We start from the raw sequence: 25,716 nt of genomic DNA on the forward strand, positions 1-25,716 counted from the left end.
ACACTAACCCCAAGCCCCAAAGCCTATATTATTAGTGTGTACTTTTAAGATTCCCACAACCCCTTTACCCATAGTACATCACGTTGTGTTACTGCCCATATGCCTATCTGTTTCTCCACTAAACTATAATCTTTAAAAAGACAGGGGCCATGTTATCTTTGTAAGAGATTATAAAATTTCCATCCTAGATTTTTAGGTGTTTCCCTCCCCTCCAATTGGTAGAAAGAGTTCCACTTACTATCTGAAATACATGTAACACCTGAATATCAACAAAAATAACGGAAATGTTTTTGAAAGGATAGGTGGCTTTACAAAACAAAAGAGATGCTTGGACATTTTTCACTCTTAAAAGTATGAATATGTGTATCCACCTAACATCAAGAGGTAGTGTTTAGAGGCCAACAAAGTTTATTTTAGATTAAAAGCAAAACATGGAATATGACAGGTAAAATGTCAATAAGCTTCAATAAACCCAATATAAAGTTAAAATAAATTCAGTCTTCATTTTTTAAACACTATACATATTTTTTGCGGAACTGAAAAATCAAATTCATTTCCCCTTCACTGAAGTTACAATAATATAAAAATTAGATATAAAGTAAATATAAGGCAAAATAATCATACCTCTACATCTGAAGCACTTCGGGGCTGAGCTTGGCATAGCATATTTAATAGTTGCAAGATTAATTCTTCAACATACTGAAGAGCATCATCACTAGACTCAAGAGTAGGATGAACTTGTCCCTGGACCTATAAACAAAAAACAAAGTAATTTAAGTGTGGGTTTGTTTCATCCAATTAAACAAAAAAAAATTTTTTTTTTAAATGTAGGTTTGTATTCAAGAACATGGTCTGGCTTACAAAGACAGATTTGAACGTTATGCCCCAGAAATCGGGAATTATCAATCTTTCTCCAGCCACATGCACCACACATGCTTATTAACATGCTCCTGAAGATTCAGACATCTAACTCTATAATTCTAATATTTTTCTTAAACCACAGTAACCCTGAGATGAGACATTATAGAGAAGAGAGAGAGGCTGAGCTGGGGATAAAGGATGTAGTTTACATGGTTTTCGCCAAGAACATGTGGTAGTTAGAACACTTACTCAGCACAGGGCTTAGGCAAAATTGAACTTCTACAGGTCTCTCTGTCCCTTGTTTAACTCTATCATTCCCACTAAATAACAAAATCCAAGAGGAACAGGTCTTATCTTATTCACCAGTATAACTCTAGTATCTAGCACTGTGCAGGGCACATAATACAAGTTAGATAAATGTTTGGTGAATACCAAGTCATGATACATCAAAGGACAAAATGGGCACTTATGAAAATCTGTGACTATCTATAGCTTGGTGGTCACTCATTCACAAATGCCTGATAACCTTTACCTTCATTTTCTCAACTAATTCTTTTCTCAGCCACTGCTCTCTGTAAAACTTACATTTTAATAATCAGCTTGATATTCTTTACTTGCATCCCTATGGGTCAAAATTGTTCGCTATTAAAAACAGCAGAAAATCAGTTCCAGGAGATAAATAATGTATGTTTCAAAATATACCTAACTCTCTACTGGGTGGTATAGCACTCATGGGATGATAGTGCACAGTACTCACTGGCCAAGGGCACTTAAGCATCTAATGTATATATATGTACATAGGCGCTCATAATACTTTTTAAGAAAAATATATTAGATGCTAATAACATTATGACAATTCAAAACTGCACGAGGGAGTACAACGTTAAGTATGAGGTTTGAAACAATTCATGGAAGAGTTAGAGAAACATGGCGGAGTGAGAGACGTCCTCAGATCTCTTCCCTTGAAACAACAATAAGCTGAACATCTAAAACTCAACAAAAAACACCCAAACTGCACACCAGCACATCTGAGCATGGGCTTTATACAAAAGAGCTACCACAGGTCAGAGCCCCAGGTATCCGGTGGTGGATTGGAAGAAATAAAGAAGCTGCCTCTCAAAGAGCCACCAAAGCTACCTGTAGGAGGAGGGGGAGGGGAGAAGGGGCGGTGAGTTCCCTGAACTGCCCTGCCTGGGAGTGCTGTGAGCTCCATAAGGCCGGCGTCAGGGCCCAGTCATCAGGGCAGAAAGGAGAGAAGCAGGTCGGCAGAGAAACAACAGTTAATTTCTGCCAGCTGTGGTTGCCAAACCATGGCTGAGCCGCAGCCCCCGAACACTAACCCAGAGGGCCTCTCCCCACCATACCCTCCAAGACTGAACACCATGGAACCCTAGGGAAATCTGAGCAAATGCTATGGAAACTGTCGCTAGCACTGACAGGGGCTGAGACTGAGAGTAGTGAGGGTGGTTAAACATCCATAAGGGAAAAAAAGAGGCATTATTAAGGCATTATATAAAGCAAGGATCCAAGAAGCTCAGACGCCACCTACTGGAAACCAAAAGAAAAGTGCCTTCTTTGCAACAGACTAAAGAGAGACCTTTATATAATAAATTTTCTTTCTAGAAAAACAGCTGAAAATACTTCCATTAATGCCCAGGCAGAGAAATAGTCCATTAAACACCATGCACAACCAAGGTGACAAGGTATCTCAGAAAGAAAGAGAAAAATCTCCAGAAAATAATCTTACAGACATAGAAATGTGACTTAAATGACAGAGAATTCAGGATGGTACTTTGGAAAAAACTCAGTGAGTTCCACAACGAGTCATATCAAAAGTTCAAGAATTGAAAAAAACACCTAGATTAGCAGAGCAAGGAGATTGAAACCCTCAAAAAGAACAGAATAGATCTTCTGGAGATTAAAAAAAAAACCCCACTGCAAGAGCTGAAAAATGAAATAACAAGCCTAAGAAATAACAGTCGACCAAATGGAGGAAAGGATCAGTGATATCGAAGACAGAAATCTAGAAGTAAATCAGAAGGAAGAAGAGAGAACCCAAAGAATGAAAAATAATGAAAGAGAAATACAAGAACTAGTTGATACTATAAGGAAAGGAAACAAGAATAACAGGCATTATCAAAGGCAAGGAAAAGTATTAAGGACTAGAAAGCATTTTCAGACAAATAGTTGATGAGAATTTCCCAAATCTAAAGAATGAGCTGGAGCTTGGAATTCAAGAAGTCAAGAGAACACCCAATTATCTCAACTCCAAAAGGTCTTCACCAAGGCACATTGTATTAAAATGATCAAAAATCGATGACAAAGGCAAAATTCTCAAGGCAGCCAGGGAGAAGAAGACAGTAACCTATAAAGGAAAACCAATTAGATTATCATCGGACTTCTCAGCACAAACCTTACAAGCCAGAAAGGAGTGGAATCACATATGCAAACTATTAAGTGAAAGGAACTACCAGCCTAGAACAATGTATCTAGCTAAGCTCTCCTTTAGCTATGAAGAAGAAATTAAGACCTTTCTAGACATACAAAAATTCTCCACTACAAGGTCTGCACTACAGTAAATACTGAAAGGGGTCAGCTCACCTAAAACAAAATGATGAAAAAATATCTATACATAATTAGGAGTAAGGTGATTATCAGACAAATAGCAGAGGAGTGCAACCCTTACTAAGAACATGACATTTAAGCTTAAATATTAAGAAGAGAATTCCTATAGCAAAACGGTAATGAATGTTCAGCATACATATGGACAAATTGAGACAATTACTGAAGAGAGGAGGATTCAAAGATCCAAATTCGCAAAGGGGAATGGAGATAAAGCACGCACAGAAGAAAACGGATAACTGTATACATATAACTATCCTTTACATATTTGTAATGGTAACCACATACCAAAAATTCAGAACTGAAGTATGTAACATAAAACAAGAAAGACCAGAGGCAAAATCCACAAAAAGCCAACCAAAATAAAGAAAACAGAAACACAAGGACAAGGAAGCAATGGAAACACCAAGCTACCAGAAAGCAAAAGATAAAATGGCTTAAGAAGACCTCATATTTCAATAATCACCCTAAATGTTAATGGACTGAACTCACCGATAAAAAGCACAGAGTTGCAGAATGGATCAAAAAACAAAACCCAACCATATGCTGCCTCCAGGAGACACATCTCAGCTCCAAAGACTAATATAGATGCAAAGCGAAAGGGTGGAAAATGATATTTCAAGCAAATGCCATTCAGAGAAAAGCGGGAGTAGCGGTACTAATATCATACAAAACAGACTTTAAGATGAAAAAGGTAAGGAAAGACACTGAGGGACACTTCATAATAATAAAGGGAATCATGCACCAAGAAAACATAACACTTATTAATATCTATGCTCTCAATCAGGAAGCCCCAAAATATATAAAGCAATTACTAACAGAACTAACTAAAGGGAGAAACAGACCAAAACACTATCGTAGTAGGAGACCTAAATACCCACTGTTGGATATGGACAGATCATCCAATAAGGAAATAACATCAATAAGGAAGTAACATCCTTAAATGACATATTAGACCAACTGGACCTAATTGACATTTACAGAGCATTCCATTCTGAAAAAGCAGCTTATACATTTTTCTCTAGTGCACATGGGACATTTTCAAGGATCAACCACATACTGGGACACAGAGACAGCCTCAACAAAATAAGAGTTTTAAAATCATACCAACATATTCTCTGATCATAATGGTTTGAAACTAGAGATCAACTGCAAAAAGAAAGCAGGAAGAATAACGAACACATGGAGGTTAAACAACAGGCTACTGAAGAATAACTGGGTCAGAGGAGAAATAAAAACAGAGATCAAGAGATACATAGAAATGAATGATAATGATAGTACAGCATATCAAAACTTTTGGGATACAGCAAAAGTGGTCATAAGAGGAAAGCTCATATCGTTACAGGCCTATCTCCCAAAATAAGAATGAGCCCAAATAAACAACCTAACACCTCATCTTAAAAAACTAGAAAAGGAACAACAAATGAAGCATAAAGTTAGCAAAAGGAAAGAAATTGTCAAAATTAGAGCAGAAATAAATGAAATTAAAAACAACAACAACAACAAAATAACAAAAATAAATGCAACAAAGAGCTGGTTCTTTGAGAAGGTTAATAAAATTGACAAACCCCTGGCTAGACTCACTAAAGAAAAAGGAGAAAGGACATGAATAAACAAAATCAGGAATGAAAGAGGGGAAATTATGACAGACACCGCAGAAATACAAAGGATCATACAAGAATACTATTAAAATGTATATAACATCAAATTTAATAACCTAGAAGAAATGGACCAGTACTTAAGAAAAATACAATCTTCCTAGACTGAATCAAGAAGAACTGGAAACTCTAAACAGACCGATCAGCAGTATGGAAATTGAAACAATCATCAAAAACCTACCAAAAAGTAAAAGTCCAGGAGAAAATGGCTTCACCAGTGAATTCTACCAAACATTCAAAGAAGATTTAATACCTATTCTCCTCAAACTCTTACAAAAAAATCGAAGAGAAGGCAATACTTCCCAACTCGTTTTATGAGGCCAATATTACCCTGATAGCCAAAACCTGGTAAGGATAATACAAACAAGAAAACCACAGACCAATACCTCTCATGAACACAGATGCAAAAATCCTAAATAAGATACTAGCAAACTGAATACAGCAATATATTAAACAGATATTAAAAACATATTATACACCACGATCAAGTGGGCTTCATCCCAGGGGCACAGAGATGGTTCAACATACGCAAAACGATTAATGTGATACACCACACAAACAAATCAAAAAATAAGAATCATATGATCATATCAATAGATGCAGGAAAAACCTTCAACAAGATATAGCATCCATTTACAATCAAAACACTTAACAAAACTGGGATTGAAGGAAAGCACCTTAACCTAATAAAAGCAATATATGACAAACCCTCAACCAACATTATACTTAATGGTAAAAAACTAAAACCTTCCCTCTAAGATCAGAAACAAGGCAAGGCTGTCCACTATCTGTTATTCAATACAACATTGGAGGTTCTAGCAAATGCTATCAGGCAAGAGAAAGACATAAAAAACATCCAAATATGAAACGAAGAAGTAAAACTTAACTACCTGCGTATGACATGATTCTCTATATAGAAAACCTTAAAGAATCCACAAGAACATTACTAGAAACCATAAGCAAATAAAGTAAAGTCTCTGGATACGAAATCAACATCAAAAAATTCATGGCGTTCCTATACTCTAATAATGAAGTGTCAGAAAAAGAAGTGGGAAAAATAATTCCTTTTTGCAATTGCAACAAAAAGAATAAAATACCTAGGAATAAATTTAACAACATGTGAAGAACCTATGTAATGAAAGCTACAAGACTCTATTATAGGAAATTGAAAAAGATACAAAGAAATGAAAAGATATTCCGTGTTCTTGGATTGGAAGAATCAACACAGTTAAAATGACCATATTACCTAAAGCGTTATGCAGTTTTAATGCAATCCCGATCAAAATCCCATCGGCAATTTATAAAGAAATAGAACAAAAAAAATCATCAGATTTGTATAGAAGCACAAAAGACTCCGAATTGCCAAAGCTATCCTGAGATAAAAGAACAGGGCTGGGGGTATCACTCTGCCCAACTTCAAATTATACTACAAAGCAACAGTAATCAAAACGGCATGGTATATCAGAAAAACAGACACACAGACCAGTGGAACAGAATTGAGAGTCCAGAAGTAAACCCATATTTATATGGACAAATAATTTTTGACAAAACAAAACAAAAACATACAGCAGAGAAAGGAAAGCCTCTTCAATAAACGGTGCTGGGAAAATTGGAAAGCCATCTGCAAAAGAATGAAACTAGACTGTTGTCTATCACCACATACCAAAATTAACTCAAAATGGATTAAAGGCCTGAATATAAGACCTGAAACAATAAAATGCATAGAAGAAAACATAAGAACTAAACTCAAGGACCTTGGACTTAAAGAGGATTTTATGAATTTGACCTCAAAGGCAAGGGAAGTAAAAGCTAAAATAAATGAACGGGACTACATCAAACTAAAAAGCTTCTGCTCAGCAAAAGAAATCGTCAACAAGGTAAAGAGACAACCACCCGAATGGGAAAATGTATTTGCAAACAATGCCTCTGATAAGGGCCTAATATCCAAAATGTACAAAGAACTCATACGACTCAATAACAACAAAAACACAAACGATCCACTCAAAAAATGGACAGAGGATCTGTCTGAACAGACACTTCTCCCTAGAGGACATACAAATGGCCAATAAATATTTGAAAAGGTGCTCAATCACTAGCTACTAGGGAAATGCAAATCAAAACCACAGTGAGATACTATCTCACACCTGTTAGAATAGCTATAATAAACAGGACAAGTAATAACAAGTGTTGGAGAGGATACAGAGAAAAAGGAACCTTTATACACTGATGGTGGGACTGCAAATTGGTACAGCCACTATGGAAAACAGTATGGAGTTTCCTCAAAAAACTAAGAATTGATCTACCATATGATCCAGCGATCCCTCTACTGGGTATTTCCCCAAAGACTTGAAAACCCATATCTGAAAAGATTTGCACACCGATGTTCATAGCAGCATTATTCACAGTGGCCAAGACATGGAAGCAACCGAAGTGTCCTACAATAGATGACTGGCTAAAGAAGCTGTGGTACATATATACAATGGAATATTATTCAGCCGTAAGAAGAGATGAAATATTGCCACTTGTGACAACATGGGTGGACCTCGATGATGAGATAATCATGCTAATAAGCGAAATAAGCCAGAACGAAAAAGTTGAAAATCACATGATATCACTTATATGTGAGATATAAACCTAAAAAGCAACATATGAACAGGACAAACAGAGACTCATAGACATGGACTACAGACTAGTGGTTACCAAGCGGTAGGGGATAGGGGGAGGAGGGAGCTAGATGGGGTAAAGAGGGTCAAATATGTGGTGACAGAAAGAAATCTAACTATGGGAGGTGAACAGTGTAAATATATATATGCCTTACTGTTAAAGTGTACAGCTGAAACTTATTGGATTTTGTTAACCAATGTCACCATAAAAAATTAATTAAAAATAAAAAACAATTCATGATTATTTTTTAGGTGAGGAAACTAACCCCCAAAAAGCTTAAATCATTTGCACAAGCACTTTTGATCATCTTTGGTATAGCAATTACCAACCTGATTTTTATTGATCTGTTTACAAATCTCTCCATCCTATTACATCACTGAATAGTTGTGCAGTGAAAATAATGAATAGAGTTTGGACTAGAACCCAGAATTCATGCTTCTCAATTCACTGCTTTCCATTCACCATGCCATCACTCTCTGACTAACGTGTACAGGTAATGTACACTTTACCTTGTAAACTTATTCATCAACAACTTAGCATGGTTAAACAAACTTTTTCTTTTTAACTGGAACTTGACAAAAGTTTTATTTTTATACATTGAATTGCATCTCCTATTGGCTTAAACTGTCTTCTCAGGTACCCTTTACCTTACTAGCTGACTTACCCTCATTAAGCAGTGAATCCTAACATGACACGGTGGGCTTTTTTTTTTTCCCCTCTCGGTCAAGTCTATCTTTACAACTCTATTCATAATTTCAGTGACACGATCTATTCTACTTATTTCTCTGCTCGTTTTTCATTTCCTTATAGAATTCCATATCTTCTTCCACCCCTCAAATGTGGATTCTATCCTCATCTGCCTGCTCCCTTTTTCTGTTTCCCCAAGTAATCTCATTTACTCCCACATTTTGAGCTATCACTTATGTGGATGACTCCAAATCTACATCTAGTCCTGACTTCTCTCCTGAGTTTCAGACTCGCACTTCAAATTACTTGTTGGATAAATTCACCTATCCTACCAAAACCTCAACTATATCATTGGGCGGGGGTGGGGTGGGTGGCAAAAAAAAAAAATCTTACTATAAAAACTGAACAAGAAAAACTATATTTCACACATACAACTGTATCTCACAAATGTGATATATACCACATTTTATATATATATGTAAAATACAGTTTAGACGGCCCCTGGTTTCACTAAGATGTCCTGGAAAACAAAGCTCTAATTTGGGGTTACATTCCTGTCCAAGGCTCTAGCATCACAAATTATAGCTGGAGATTTACAAAATCACATCATATTAGAATTAAAAGGGGCTTTAGAATACAGTTAACTCAGTCCCTCTATTTAGCAGATGATAAAAAGGAGACACCCACAATTCTACAGGTAACTGGTAACACTTTATGTATTGAACCTGGGCCTCCTGGCATCTAGAGCAGAGCTCCTTTCCTAAATCCTCGACTTTCCTGAAGGAGTCTGGGAGTGTCCTAGTGGTCCCATCAGCATAAGGAGCAGAATGCCCATGAACAGCATCTATTTATACAGTGGCTTCTATATAAAACCTGGCTTGAAATGTTGTCATAATTAAACATCAGTGTGTCATAAACGCAAATGCAGCACTATGACTCTTTATAATCTGAAAAGGTAAAATCATTTTACTCATTGATTACACAAAGGACCCTAATGTATTGTATGAAATTATAAATACAGTAAAAATCCAACATAAACTTAAAATGCTAGAGATAAATATTAGAATGAAAAATACTTAATCAACAATAATTGTAATTAACTTTTAAAAATATTAAAGTCCTCTGAGAAAATGGTTTAGGTACCCCAAAATACATTTTAGAAAGTGTTAATGAAAATGTAAATTTATCAGATTTTAAAAAATAAAAACAATGTTCTTTTTCAAAGAAACCCATGAAAACATTAATTCTTCATTAATAAGGCTCCATCTCCACCTGCTCTTCAATTTATACTTTACACTGAACAATTCAAACTATTTGCAGTTTGCTGTAACAAGGCAGGCAGTTTCACTCACTGTTCTCCATACCACGCATTCATTCTCTTACCCTTTAATCTGTCTAACTTTCAAAAGCCAGATCTCATCTTATTTGGGAATACATCCTTGTTTCTTGTCTCTTTCTAAGGCAAAATAATCTCATTCATTTTACTGACTTATTGAATCTATTAAATACCAGACCCTCTGTTAGGTGCTGGATATACAAGCACATCTCATTTTATGGCACTTTACTTTCCTGAGCTTTGCATTGTGTTTTTTCTTTTTTACAAATTGAAGGTTTGTAACTTTGCATCGAGAAAGTCTATCAATTCCATTTTCTAACAACATTTACTCACTTGTCTCTGTATCACATTTTAGTAATTCTTGCAATATTTCAAACTTTTTCATTATTATTATATTTGTTATCATGATCTGTGATCAGTGACCTTGATGTTACTATTTTAATTGTTTGGGGCACCACCAACTGGATCCATATAAGACAGTGAACTTAATAAATGCTGTGTGAGTTCTGACTACTCCACTGACTGGGCTGTTCCATGTTTCTCTCTCCTCAGACCTCCCTATTCCTTTAAACACATCAGTTTTGAAATCAGGCCAGTTGATAACCCAACAATATCCTCTAAGGGTCCAAGTGTAAGGAAGAATCGCACATATCTCACTTTAAATTAAAAACTAGAAATTATTAAGCTTATTGAGGAAACCATGTCAAAAGCTGAAATAGGTCAAAACCTAGGTAGGCTTCTTAGCCAAGTTATGAATGAAAAGGAAAAGTTCTTGAAAGAAATTAAAAGTGTCAATTCAGTGAACACACAAATGGTAACAGAGCAAAATAGTCTTATTGCTGATATGGAGAATGTTTTAGTGGTCCAAATAGAAGATTAAACCAAGTCTACAGCCACGTCACCCTGAATGTGCCTGATCTCATCTGATCTCAGAAGCTAAGCAGGGTTGGGCCTGGTTAGTACTTGGATGGCAGACCACGTAGGAATACCAAGTGCTGTAGGCAGAAAAAAACAAACAAATCAGCCACAATATCCCCTTAAACCAAAACCTAATCCAGAGCAAGGCCCTAAGTCATTTCAATTCTATCAAGGCTGAGAGAAGTGAGAAAGATGCAGAAGAAAAGTTTGAAGCTAGCTCATTGGTTCATGAGGTTTAAGGAAAGAAGCCATCTCCATAATACAGAAGTGTGAGGTAAAGCAGCAAATGCTATTGTAGAAGTGGCAGTAAGATATCCAGAAGATAACTAATGAAAGTGGCAACACTCAACAACAGATTATCAATGTAGATGAAAACAGCCTTGTACTGGAAGAAGATGCCAATTAAAACTTTCATAGCTGGTGAGGAAAAGTCAATGTCCCTCAAAGCTTCAAAGGACAGGCTGACTCTCTAGATAGGGCTAATATAGCTGGTGACTTTAAGTTGAAGCCAATGCTCACTTACATTCTGAAAATTCTAGGGCCCTTAAGAATTATGCTAAATCTGCTCTGCCTATGCTCTATAAATGGAAGAACAAAGCCCAGATGACAGCAAATCTGTTTACAACATGGTTTATTGAATTGTTTAAACCCACGGTTGAGAACTATGGCTCAGAAAAAAAAAAAAATCCTTTCAAGAGCTCTGATGGAGATGTATAATGAGATTAATGTTGTTTCCATCCTGCAGGTCAAGGAGTAATTTCAACTTTTAAGTCTTATTATTTGAGAAGTACATCTTGTAAGGCTATATATAGTTGTCATAGGTAGTGCATCCTCATGGATGACTTTGAGAGGTTAAAGACTGCAGTGGAGGGGTGTGGTATATAACGCTAATGAGTCTGGTTGATTTCAGAAGTGTAAACCCTTAAAGCAGAAACTAGTCAACATTTAAAGACAGTTAGAACTATAACAGATACTTATTATGTAGAACAAATAAACTGTATATAACCACAGTGGCGAAATACTATGGTTTAAGAAAACAAACAAAAAACTTGATAGTGTTTATAATTTAGGTACCTATAATTCAAATGTTACACCTTGTATGACACATAAAATTTTAGAAATTCAAATTCAGACAGTTTTATTCATTGATGCTTACTAATAACCAAATAAAAACTTTTAAGTAAATACTGCATGATGCCAACTGTTCTAAGTTTCTGGACATTAATTTTTATTACATCCTAAATCTGTCAAATTAGGATCACAAGTTCATTTCTACAAGGGACTAATAAATTATTTTATTTTCTTAGAACAAAAACAATACTTCAAAACCTGACTATAAAACATGGGCAATGATAAATGTTTAAAGATAAGCAGAATACCAATTCCTGAAATACAGAGACTTTGCTCTTTATTCTTTCAAGGAAGATACTGTTAAGAGATTTTTTTAATGAGCAGACAGAAGTAGTATTACATTTCCTATACAGAAAGAATAAAAAAATACTTCTCTTCTATGAAATAGTGTTATAGCTAAAGTGTTCCATTCTATCTAAATGGTACTCAAAGATATTTAATACATCAAATGATCCAAATTATTCCAAACTATGCATAATAGGTTACCCTGCCAAATCTATGACAGCCTTCTGAAGCCATCTACAGCTGGTATTTCCTGAGGGTATGTTTGTATGTCTACGTTGTGTGTGTGTATGAACAATTAAAATAAGCATTTAGAATTGAGTTTAAACCATGAGTTTTCCCTTATGTACAGTTTTCAAAACATATATTTTATACTTATCTATATTAACATAGAAAACATACATTTTAAAATGCAATTACTTTAGGTAATTTATGTAAAATATATGCAAAAATTTCACTAAAGAATTAATGATAGACATGAATAAGAAATTCATATAATCATGACAATAGTTTTTAGGTATAATAATCATATTCAATTAAAAATGCCACCCATTTAATTTTAAACCTTCCTTAAGGTCTGCTTGCCTCCATCTTGAGAGTTCATTTTGTCTCTAGTAATTTCTAAGATTCAGAAGCAACTTTGTTGGCTATTACTGCCAGATTTTGTGGAACTGAAAAAGCGAAGGGATCCAGTCTAAATCAATTCCTACTTATTTGATACATGAGTCCTCTAAGTGGATTCAGAAATCCCCTGGGTAAACTGCCAGAAAACACTTTGGTGAATTCTGATGAATCTTTAATAGCCTTTTCTTGCTAATGGCTCTCTAAAGAATTAGAAAAGCTTCTAGATTGTATTTTGTCATATCTTAAGCCCAGATCTGCTACTTTTATTTATAAACATAACAGGAGAATTTGAAATGAAATTGGTATTCTCAAAACCCTTACAATAGCAAATAATAAAGATTTGGATTATTAAATCTTTCTCAGTGTTATGAATGTTTAATCAATCTTTGATGTTTTAGATGATTATTTATCCTCATGTCAAGGTTTTTTAAAAATCAAAGCAGAAATCATTTGTAAAAAATTTTTTAAAGACAAAAATAAACAAATCAGAAAACTTATATCTTTTCCATAAATAAAATGGATTAAATATTTTCCCATTTTGGGGGGCCTGTTAATTAGCCTTTAGGTCTATGTATGTAACAATCTTTTTCTTCCCCTTAAGCTCCTCTTATTTGCTGGAGACACAAAAATGAATGAGGACACTGTATCTGCCCTCAAAGATTTCAGGTTATACAGAGCTAGACATGTAAACAAGTGACTTCACACAGTGTGATGAGGCTAAAACAGAGTTACATTTAAGGTACGGTGATAATCCAAAAAAAAAAAAATGACCCTTACTGATGGTGTGTGAAGGGAATCAGAAGTCTTCACAAGTAAAACATATTTGAACTGGGCATAAAGGATAAATAAGGTATATAGGCGGCAGATAAGGAAGTAGGCCTTTTACTAAAAAGAGCTAGCACATAGATGCCAAGACAAAATGATGTGTTGAGGAAACTACAAAAGTTGGACCAAAGAGTACATATGGGGAAAGCTAAGACTGGCAAGGGCAGGCTTGTATGTCATGCTAAGAAGTTGGGAAGTGATCCCGGAAGCAGAAAAGAATTAATGATTTTTTAAACAAGGCACTGACATAATTAGATCTGTATGCTGAAGAATTTCTTTGGTGATGGTATGTGGGATGGGTTAAAATGAAGATGAGGTTGAAGGAAGGAAAACTAGCTGGAAGGATGCTGCAAGTACTGTAAAAAGAAACAATGAAGCCCTGAGCTAAAGCAGAAACAGTGGGAGGTAGAAAAATGAGGAGGTGGGTTTGGATAACTGCTTTTTCTGGCAGTGAGGACAACAATAAGAGAGAACCACCAACTTAAATTAACCAGGGTAAGAAATATAGAAGAGGATAATATTTTGCAGAAAAGAAATTCAACTTTAACACTTCAGTTTAAGGTTCTTGTACTATGTCTAAGGAAACAAAGTTGAAATATTTTTAACAATTGATTTTAAAACTTGTATTGTATTTTATTTTGGGGTTTTGGAGAATTATTTTCCCTAACAGTGTTTCAAATACTCAAGTAGCAAAAACCACCTAACTATTGGGTGTTTATCGTAAAGATAAACTTACTTGTCTAACCACTATGCTGTACACATGAAACTAATATAAAATTCTACTGAATGTCAACTGTAATTGAAAGATAAAAAAATAAAAACACACACAAAAGACAAATTTACTTATTAATCTGCTAGCTGTCAAAACTTCAAGAAGTAAAAAGGGCTTATTTAATGAATATCTGCAAATAATTTAGTCCCAATTTTTAATATTTTCTTCACTGATGAAAAAAGAGTTCACTCAATCTCTTATAGGAAATAGCACAAACTAGGGAAAAATCTCCCAGTCCAGGGTAGGCCAAGGAGCAATGAAGGACAGGATGGTATCTTGGGCAGCACCAACATCCAAGCAGCAAGCACATGAAGATGAGGCAAAACAAAAACCAGTGTCCAGGAGTTTTAAATGCTGCAAAACTCAGAATACTTTGAAAAGACCAATTAATGAACAATTAGCTCACAATTGGTAACCTCTGCGAGAAGAATATGAATAGAATAGGAGGAGCAGAATCCAAGTTGCAAGTAGTTGAGGAGTAAATGGGACAAGACAGAGGGCAAGAAGGATCCTCAATGCAGACTGCTCATGGAAGAACGTTAGTAAAGGGAAGAGATGCAACTGAGAAGGGAGGCAGAACAGAGATAGTAAAGGAAATACTGGCCCAATTCTGCATCAACAATTTGTTACTACTGCTATTTCATATTGCAAGAAGACATTTTACCTATTTTGATAAAGGTTTAAGAGACAATTACTGATACCTTTGTGTGACACGTTTCATTCAGCAATGTGAGTCTAGCATACTGCCTGACATATTCATTCAGAAAATATTTCCTGAGAACCTGTTATGTTCTAGACATATGCATTTGGAATATAAAAAAGAGAGAGAGCCTTGCCTGCATTTGTGTGGTTTACAACTTAGTGAATGAGAACAATATTAAACGACAAACTATTGTAACTGTGTAAAAGAAATAAACAGTTTTATGAACAGGAATAATCTAATTTAGATTTGACAGAGAAATTCTCTCTGATGAAATGATGTTTAAGTTGAGGTCTAAGCTGAGGGCAAGTGAGAGCTTCCCCTGCAACTCCTTCCAGAACATACTTTCACACTTCCACGCCTTCTCACGCGTGGCCCCTGCTTTGCTTGTCCTTTCCTCTTAACTCTACCAGCTAAAATTCTAATGACCCTTTTAAGGCCCTGCTATCATATCAATTCACTCCACCTTCCAGTTAGAATTAAGGGCTGTCTTCCCCAAGTTATCTTTTCTTTTGCAGTAGTTGAACATTGATGAGTACTATAGCCGTTTCTCTCATTGAACTGAATGCTCCTGGAGGACAGGGGCTGTGTCTTTTTCATAAATTTTTGTCTGCAATGCATACTATGGGCACACCAGTGTACACCTAATAGGTATCCTATTACTAGCTTTTATTTCTAATAAAGTTTTAGTGGCTGTTTAAGGAGTATACTTTTCTTCTTTCTGTTTCTAACCAAAGTGGATGTTATATAAGTAATAAGGTGACCAGGGATAAATCTGACAAGCACAGACTATGGGAAGTGTACTGACATTGGACCTTGTTTGTCTGGGGATTCCCTTTCGGAATCCTTTTGGGAAGGAATTGGAAGTAGACGACAATTGGAGGAAGGAGTGGAGAAGTGTAAAAAAGCTGCAAGGGTGCTGAACTGCCAGCTAGGACAAGAGGGACCACTTTCCCTTCCCCTAATAACTCCTCCTCCCCAAATTTCCATTTTTTTCTGTCTATTTTCAGCATTTACAACAAGCCCCCTAGGAACAGGCCTCCTAGCCATGATGGAATAACAGGGACCAGAATTAACTTCCCACTTTAAACAGTCAGCTCAGGACTGTAATGCTTAAAGAAAAGGGAAACAAAGGAGGTGAGCCCTATTATTGCTCAGCTTCTGCCGGGAAGCAGTTTTCAGGCCACCAAGCAGGGACAGAATGGAATAACTCAAATAGAGCCCGACAATCTCCTTAAGTCAAGGAGACAAGTAGGAATCAGAGTTGAAGATGGTTAGAATATTTGGGGCAGGGTACTAGACTGTGCAAGACAGAAAAAGCTCCAGAAATCTGCAGTCTCCTCAAATCCCTGATGTACACATGTGAAAAATTCTCCAAGACCAGTAAAGAACCACGAGAAAGCAGTAGACAAAACAATTTCTGGAGCTGGGATTAATTCATGTTCCCACCAGGCAAAGTGGACAGAACCCATAATACAAGGGGTATCAGGTAAAGGCCTCAGGAAAAAACTAAAAGACTGCTTTGGATCTGCTCTAACAAAACTTAGAGCTCAAAAGTCTCAAAAGAGTCAAACTATCCTAAATAACTTAATTTCTTGACAGAAAAAGATAAAACACTATAGAAATATAACAAAATCCAGCACCCAACAAATGTAAAATTCACAATTTTGACAACCAATCAAAAATCACCAGGCATGCAGGAAAATATGAACCAAAAGCAGAATAAAGGTTGACCAATTGAAACAGAAATGACAAAGGTGATGGAATTAGCAGACACACACACAAAATTTAAATATCTAGTAGATAGATCCCCCTTATCCACAGAGCATATATTCCAAGACCCCCAGTGGATGCCTAAAACCACAGATAGTACCAAAACCTATGTATATACACTATGTTTTTTTCTGTACATACGTACCTATGATAAAAGTTTAATCTATACTTTAGGCAAAGAGATTAATAACAATAATAATAAAATAGAATCATTATAATATACTGTAACAAAAGTTATGCGAATGTGGTCTCTCAAAATATCTTATTGTACTATGCTCACCATTATTCTTCTTGTAATCATGTGAGATGATAAAATGTCTTATTAAGTTGAGAACTTTTATGTTTTCACTTACAGCACTTTACAGCTTCTCTTTGGCATGTCCAAATTGCCAGCATTACCACTCTTGCACTTTGGGGCCATTATTAAGTAAAAGAAGGGTTATTTGAACAAAGTACTGCCATACCCCAACAGTCGATCTGATAACAGAGATGGGTAGTGAGTGATTAATGGGTGGGGAGTATAGACAGTGTGGATACGCTGGACAAAGGCATGATTCACAGCCCAGGTGGGACAGCACAAGATTTCTTCACACCACTCAAAATAGCATGCAGTTTAAAACTTAAGAAGTGTTTACTTCTGGAATTTTTTATTTAACATTTTCAGACTGTGATTGACCCCACGTAACTGAAATGAAAAGGAAAACAGCAGATAATGGGGTACTACTGTATAAAAATACTCCATATGCTTAAAAATGGAAAGGGTAAACATTATGAGGAAAAAAATACACAAATAAAACTTCCATAAAAAAATATAATAACTGAAATGACAGATACACTGGACAGCAAACTGGATATTGCAAAAGAAAATATAAGACACAGCAATCGAACTTCCCGAAATGAAGCACAGATGGGGAGAGGGAAGACTGAAAAAAACGAAGAGCCTCTGGGACCTGTTGGGCAGTGTTAAGCAGCATATGTAACTGGAGTCAAAGCAAGGGGAAAGAAAAAGAAAAAAATTTAAAAAGGTTCGGGCCCCCCTTTGGGGGACTGTGTCTGAGCTCTAGACCCACCGACAATTCTTTGACAAGTCCTGCATTAAAGTAGCTGGTAGTCTATACAACAAGAATGGTTTGCTCTGGACCATTCAAATAAAACCTTGACTCACGTTAAGTCTCTTTTGTTATATTTATCAATGGTGGAGGGGGGTAAGAACATGAAGAGAAGAAAAAAAAATTTCCCTTCATAGGGAACTCACTTGATAAATATTTATCGAAGGTCCACTATGTACAAGATGCTATTCTAAATGTCAGAGATCTAACGGTGAACAAGATAAACAAAATCTCTGCTCTCACTGAGCTTATATTTTAATAACAGGTTACTAGCCATTTGATTCGCTTTAAAAAAAATCATATTTTGAACCTCAATCTACTGATATGAGACATCAAATATGTACAAGTAAAAGGAAACTACAGATGTAAAGTACATATGATAGTCTTTTTTTTTTAGTATCTCTAAGCTTTTCTATAAATTCAATGTCTTATTATTCAAACTACTTATACACAATCAATGAATGTCTTATGTAAACACATAATTGGTGGTTAATCCAGAAATATTATCTCTCCCCCAATAGATCTAGGTCTGTATCCTATCTACACTTCATAATAACTACCATGTCATCTATTTATTCCACTTCTTGCCCACTACTAGTCTTCTTGCACCCTTTTCCAGAAGCCATAACTCCTAACCCCATTAGGATAATTCAGAAGAAGAGTTCTGTTCATGGTATACTTATGAAATGAATGTTAAGTCCCATGTAGTATTAGCTATATCATTGAGTTTAAGCATGTTTTGTAGGGTGGGTTGAGAATCTAATCACTATTTATAATATTGCCTCTCTAAGAGAGGGCATTTCAAATCCCAAGCAATTCACAAACCAACTTTTGAAACTCGACTCATTATTAAATAGAAATTGGTAACATGCCTAGAGGATAATTTAAATTTTTCTCCGTAAAATAATTTTTTACAATCTCACTGAAGCTTGACATTTAAAAATTTCTCAATGCACACATATAAAATTATCCTGAAATTCAACAGAATTATAAGAAATACAAATTAAAGGATCAATAAGATTTCATTTTACTCCTATTAGACTAGCAAAAATTAAAATGATCAATACACCTATTGTTGACAAAAATGCTAGGAAAAAGTTATTCTTTATACTGCTAGTAGAAATGCTAACTCAAAACAGACTTTTTGAAAAGTAATCCAGCAATCCTATACCATAGGATAAAAATATACCCTATGGGCCAGCAAACATATTCTTGGAAATTCATCCTATAGAAATAAAAGGATATACATACTGTATATCCTTTTCACAGTGGCAAAAATCTAGCAATACTGTAAATGTCTATCAGTAACAGAATATTTGAATATATTATGAATTATTATTATGGGCTGAAATATGTCCCTTAAATCTTCATGTTGAAGTCCTAATTCCCAGTCCTTCAGAATATGACTGTATTTGGAGATAGTGTCTTTAAAGAGATAATTAATTTAAAATGAGGTCATCGGGGTGGGCTCTAATAATATGACTGGTGTTCTTACAAAAAGAGGAAATTTAGACACACATATACACAGAGGAAAGACCATGTGAAGACCCAGAAGACAGCCTTCTACAAGCCAAAGGGAGAGGCCTCAGAAGAAATCAATCCTACCAACACCTTGATCCTGGACATCTAGCCTTCATAATTGTAATAAAATAAATTCTGTTGTTTAAGCCACCCAGTACGTGGTTCTTTGTTAAGGCAGCCCTGGCAAACTAATACAACTACGTATCAATTAAAGAGAATAAATTAGACCTTTGACATCTGACAGATGTCCACAAGGTATTCTTGAGACAGAACAATTTAAAGTACGGGGAACACTCTAAAAAAACACGCACATACATACACGCACGGCGTGCCTGTATAATGTACTATAGATATATATTTCTATGTGAACATGACGACATGGAGAAAAATATGAATATAACCTAGGTTATTAATATGGCTTACAGGGTCTTGGCATGGCAGGGATGTGGATGGAAGGGAAAAGAGAGGGAAGAATAAACCAACCACCCTCTCCCTTCAAAACAAAACTGTACTGAAAATAATTGTGTCATATTTATGCACTTTTGTAACATTTTATGTATATGTGTACATGTAAAATAAAATTTTAAATAAAAATTTTAATTTAATTTTTATTTAAATAAAAATTTCCATGATTGCTTTTTTGCTGTGTGTACTTTAGCCATGGGAAAGACAACATTCAAAGTCCTTTCCCACAGAAATTAACTATACACATTAAATTCCAAACATGTGTTAAGTGCCCAAGTTCATATCATCTTTCATTTGTTTTGTTTTAAAAACAGCAAGTATGACCTTCCCAAACAAATTTTGTATTACTTTCTGTGATAACAGAGTTCCCACCAATAAAACAAAGAACTGACTCAAGAAAAGAATCTCTGGTTTTTAGTTCTTCAAGCATTTTCTTAATCTTCACACTCAAGAGTCTTTCAGATGTGGCAGAAATCCCTTATCAGTAATGTCCTGATATAGGCAGGAGAGCTCTTTACAAAATGCCCAGTTTTTTCTCCCAGTGCTCCCATCCATCCTATCCTATTTTAAGCTTCAATCCCATTCTAATAGGCATCCCTAAAGCTGAAGTAGTAAATCAGAACATATGTGTGTCCACTGTCTATTTTTTTGGCAGTTTTTGCTAAAAATTCCAAAAGATGGCAGTTTTTCACTTGAATATCTTTCTAATAAGGTTCACCAATTTAGAATCCAAGCATTAGATTCTAAAATCTAGAGACTCAAAGGCATAAAGCAGGGGAGAAAACTTTTTCAAATTTAAACTTCTCCAAACAGATCAGGTTCCTTGATGTGTGACCACTAACAGCAAACTGATTTACTAGATGAACTAAATAGATTTCTCCATATTTATACTTTTATTGAAGGTAAAGCAGTCAATGTCATTTGTGAATTCTACTTGTAAATTTTATCCATTTTCATACTTTCTGAGGAAAAGAAGCTATATCCCAAATATGATACATGTACACATGCATGCGTTCAGGAGTTATTGTGCTAGATACTAAGAATATAAAATAGACATAGTCCCTGCCCTCACAGACCTTAGAGTACAGGAGGGAAACAAGACATTAATCACAAAAATAACTATACAAGAGGTAGAGCAGTAAAGAGGTTAAATGTGGGCTAAACTGTCTAAATTCAAATTTCAGTTCTTTCAATTATCAGGATGTAACCCTGAGCAAATTACTTAATCCTTCTGATAATATAACACACCAATACATAGTCAATGTTTAATAAATATAAGCTGTAGCTGTACTGTTGTTCTTATTAAAGGATGCTGTGAGCTATAAATGGGAGCCCAAGTTAACCTACTGATCCTGGAAAGGAAAATTATAGCAGAAACCTGATGAATGAGTAGGACTTAACTGAAAAGTGGGTTGGTGAGGTAAGAGGGATAATGTCCTAGGTAAAAGGAACAGCACATATAAACATAAAGGGGAGACTAGAGAAATATACCAGATGCAGATGTATTTACTGTAAGAACTGATTTTCAGTAAGCAGGAATGGAAATAAGGAGATTAGAAGTTTAGTTCTGGACTTCATTACAGTTGAGATATCTTTGAGACATGAAATTAGCAATCAGTTTAATGTATAGGTAAACAAATCTGAAATTATATTTTTAATAATTATCATACAATGCCTCTATCTTATTAAAATAGCAAAAAGTGGTTAAATAGTAAATCACTGTAAAATAAATACCACAAGAAAACAAATAAATCTCTTCTTTTTTACCCCAGACATCCATACTATCCAGCAGAAATTAAAAGATATTTTAATTCTTTGAAGACTGTAGCCCAGTAAGGAGTGCCCAATTCCATGATGGTAAGATTACCAGGAGTATAAGTGTAAAACAGAAATGTTAGAAGTGGCTTTCCCCCACATCGTTCTACTATTCTAGAACATGGCTAGATGTCCCTGGCAAAAACAAAAAAAAAAGGAATCTACTGACTTCTGTGCTCAACTGTGACAAATACATTCTTCAACAAGAAGCTCAAAAAGAACAGTCACATTTATGTAAGAAAACAAAAATGATGAATTAGCTTCACATTTTTTAATAACTGGCAATTAATATTTGTTAAGCATCACATGTTTATACTTCAAAAATACCTCCTAATATAGAATCAATATATCTTAATTTTATAAATATTAATATTGCCAACATGGTAAAAACAGCAGAACTGTGAAATGATAAAGTCTTGTCTGCAAAATAAGGTATTAAGTCTTATCATTTATTTAATAACTTCACATTTTTCAGTTCACAAAACAATTAAATCCATGAGATCTTTATAATAACTTAAATAAAACCTATTTTCTTGGAGATTGCCAACGTAGTTAATAACAGGAGCTGTAGTCAGTCTTGGAGGTCTAACTTTACCAATGTGATCTTAGGCAAGTCATTAAATCTCCTAGATCTCAAAGTTTCTCACCTGAAAATGGCAATGTCATGACCCATCTCCAGAGGATACTGTGATGATCGAATGAAATCATCTGAAAGTACTTTAAATGGTAATAAATAATTATGAGTAGTCATTATTCACATTACCATATTCGGTGAGGTACAAATTCTAACAGTTGAACATATAAAATATAAATTTCTTTAAAGACATACCAACGAAATCCAGTTGATCCTATTTTGCTTTATATATTCCCATGTATCAGTTGCTCTTAACCTAAACTATGCATAATTGCCTGAAAAGCTTTTTTTTTCTTTCTTTCTTTCTTTCTTTTTTTAATGCAGCTTTCTGAGTCCCATCTCTAGAGACTCTGATTCAGTATGTCTGGGGAAGAGCCAAGAAAGGTGCTTCTTTTGTTAATTATGGTAAAATACACGTAAAGTTTATCATTTAAGCATTTCAAGTGTAATAATTTAGCAGCATTAAGTACATTCACATCATTGTGCAAAATCACTACTATCCATCTCCAGAACTTTTCATCATCCCAGAATGAAATTCTGTACCCATTAAACAATAATTCCCCATTTTCACCTCTCCCCAGACTCTGGTAACAACTGTTCTACTTTCTGTCTCTATGAATTTGACTATTCTAGGTACTTCATATAAGTGGAATCATATATTTGTCCTTTTGTTTCTGGTTTCTTTCTCTTAGCAAAATGTTTTCAAAGCTCATCCATGTTTCAGCAGGTATCAGGTTTCATTCTTTTTTTTTTTTAATTGATAATGCCTCATAATTCTCTTTTAAAATAAACTATTTTTAGAGCAGTTTTAGGTTCACAGCAATTGGGCAGAAGGTACAGAAATTTTCCCATATACCCCCTGCCCTGATACATGCATAGCCTCCCCCATTATCAACATACCCCACCCGAGTGGTACACTAATTACAACTGATGAATCTACATCAACTCATCATTATTACCCCAAATCCTTAGTTTACACTAGAGTTCATTCTTGGTATTGTAAGTTCAATGGGTTCTGACAAATGTATAAAGACATGTATATACCATTATAGTCTCACATAGAGTAGTTTCACTGCCCCCCAAATCCTCTGTACTTTATTCATCCCTTCTTCCTTCCCAACCCCCAATCTTTTTGCTGTCTCCATAGGTATGCCTTTTTTATAATGTCATACAGGTGGAATCACACAGTATGTGGCCTTTTCATATTGGCTTTTTTCACTCTAGTAATATGCGTTTAAGGTTCTTCATGTCTTTTCATGGACTGATAGCCCACTTATTTTTAGTGCTGGATAATAATAGTCCATTGTTTGGATGCACCACAGTTTACCTATTCACCTACTGAAGGAAGACTTGGTTGTTTCCAAGTTTTGCAAGTTATGAATAAGTTGATATAAAATCCATGTGCCGGTTTCTGTATGGGCATAAGTTTTCAATTATTTTGGGTAACTATCAAGGAGTGCAACTGCTGAATATGCTCAGTTTTGTAAGCAATCAACAATTATCTTCCAAAGTGGTTATACCATTTTACATTACCACTAACAATTAATGAGAGTTCCTGTTGTTCCTCATCCTTGTCAGCATTTGCTGTTGTCAGTGTTTTGGGTTTTGGCCATTCTAATAGGTGTGTAGTGGTATTTCATTATTACTTTAGTTTGCCTGATGACATATTAGGTGGAACATATTTTTATATGCTTAATACCCATGTGCATATCTTCTCTGGTGAAGTGTCTTTAGGGTCTTTCTTTGGTCTCTGTCTTAATTATTTTATTATTGTTGACTTTTAAGGTCAATTGTATATTTTAGATAACAGCCGTCTGTCAAAGACCCGTTGACTGTATTTATGTAGGTCCATTTCTGGGCTTGCTATTCTGTTCCATTGATCTATATGTCTATTCTTTCACCAATACCACACTATCTTGATTACTGTAGCTTTACAGTAAGTCTTAAAGTCAGGTAGTATCAGTCCTCCAAGTTTGTTCTTATTCTTCAATATAACGTCAGCTATTCTTAGTCTTTTGCCTCTCCATATAAATTTTCAAATCACTTAGTCAATATATAGAAAATAACTTGCTGGGATTTTGACTGAGATTGCACTGAACTATAGATTAAGTTGAGAAGAACTGACACTTAACTGTATTGAATCTTCCTATCCAGTAACAAGAAATATCTCTCCATTTATTTAGTTCATTTCTTTCATCGTAATTTTATAGTTTTTCTCACATAGATCTTATACATATTTTGTCAGATTTATACCTAAGTATTTCAATTTTGGGGTGCTAATGTAAATCGTATTGTTTTAACTTCAAATTCCATTTGTTCATTGCTTATAGGAAAGTGACTGACTTTTGTATTATTTTAACCTTATATCTTGCAACCTTGCTATGAATGCTTATTAGTTCCAGTTGTTTGATCCATTCTTTTACAATTTTCTACATAGACAATCACGCCATCTGTGAACAATGACGGTTTTATTTCTTCTCTCCCAATCTCATCCCATTTATTTACTTCTCTTATCTTACTGCATTAGCTAGGACTTCCAATAGGATGTTGAGAAGCAGTAAATAGGTGGGCACATTCTAACCTTGTTCTTGATCTTAGTGGGAATGTTTTGAGGATCTCACCATTAAGTATGATGTGAGCTGTAAATGTTTTGTGCATAATCTTTATCAAGAGGAGGAATTTATTCCTAGTTTACTAAGTTTTTATCATGAGGGCTGGATTTTGTCAAATACTTTTTATGCATTTATTAATATGACCATATGAATCTTTCTTCTTTAGCCTGCTGATGTTATAGGTTACATTAATTGATTTCCATTCATTCTTTCTAAAGCTGAATAATATTTCATTGTATGCATATAGCACAATTTGTTTATCCATTCACTGAACGATGCATATTTGGGTTGTTTCTACCTTTTGGCTCTTGTGAATAGTGCTGCTAAGAATGTTGGTGTACCATATCCTTTGAAGTGGTATTACTGGAACATACGGTAATTCTGTGTTTAGTTTTTGGAGGAACCATCATACCGGTTTCCATAGCACATGCACCATTTACATTCCAACCAATAATGCAAAAGGTTCCCAATTTCTCCACATCCTGCCGACACTTGCTTTTTTTTTTTTTGATAACAGTCACCCTAATGGGTGTGAACTGGTATCTCATTATAGTACTGATTTCCATTTCCCTAATCACTAGTGAAGTTAAGTGTGGTTTTGTTATATTCGAAAAACAAAAACCCTAGGTGATTCTGATTCAGGTGGCTTGTCAGAAGACTCCACTTTTCACAAAACACTGATCCTACATTACGTATCCCTCAAAACG

At 35.1% G+C, this 25,716-nt stretch overlaps 1 protein-coding gene, 1 long non-coding RNA gene and 1 pseudogene across 6 annotated transcripts in view; 1 reads left to right on the forward strand and 2 right to left on the reverse strand.

The window, feature by feature from the left end:
• Positions 1-25,716, reverse strand: part of SOS1 (SOS Ras/Rac guanine nucleotide exchange factor 1) — a 129,769-nt gene that overhangs the window by 77,549 nt on the left and 26,504 nt on the right. For all 5 annotated transcript variants that reach the window (XM_016162183.2, XM_016162194.2, XM_016162176.2 and 2 more), the window contains exon 2: positions 625-750. In XM_016162183.2, the coding sequence (XP_016017669.1) occupies positions 625-750 (126 nt within the window). The remainder of the gene's footprint in view (positions 1-624; positions 751-25,716) is intronic.
• LOC107519464 lies at positions 10,086-25,206 on the reverse strand. Its single transcript, XR_001599116.2, has 2 exons — positions 21,171-25,206; positions 10,086-18,402 (listed from the first exon to the last, which is right to left on the reverse strand). It is a non-coding gene; the product is annotated as an uncharacterized LOC107519464 (long non-coding RNA).
• Positions 10,714-10,832, forward strand: LOC118605686 (annotated as a pseudogene).

The sequence above is a fragment of the Rousettus aegyptiacus genome, unplaced genomic scaffold (genome assembly GCF_014176215.1).
Source record: "Rousettus aegyptiacus isolate mRouAeg1 unplaced genomic scaffold, mRouAeg1.p scaffold_m13_p_7, whole genome shotgun sequence".
In the NCBI taxonomy this organism is placed as follows: domain Eukaryota; kingdom Metazoa; phylum Chordata; class Mammalia; order Chiroptera; family Pteropodidae; genus Rousettus; species Rousettus aegyptiacus.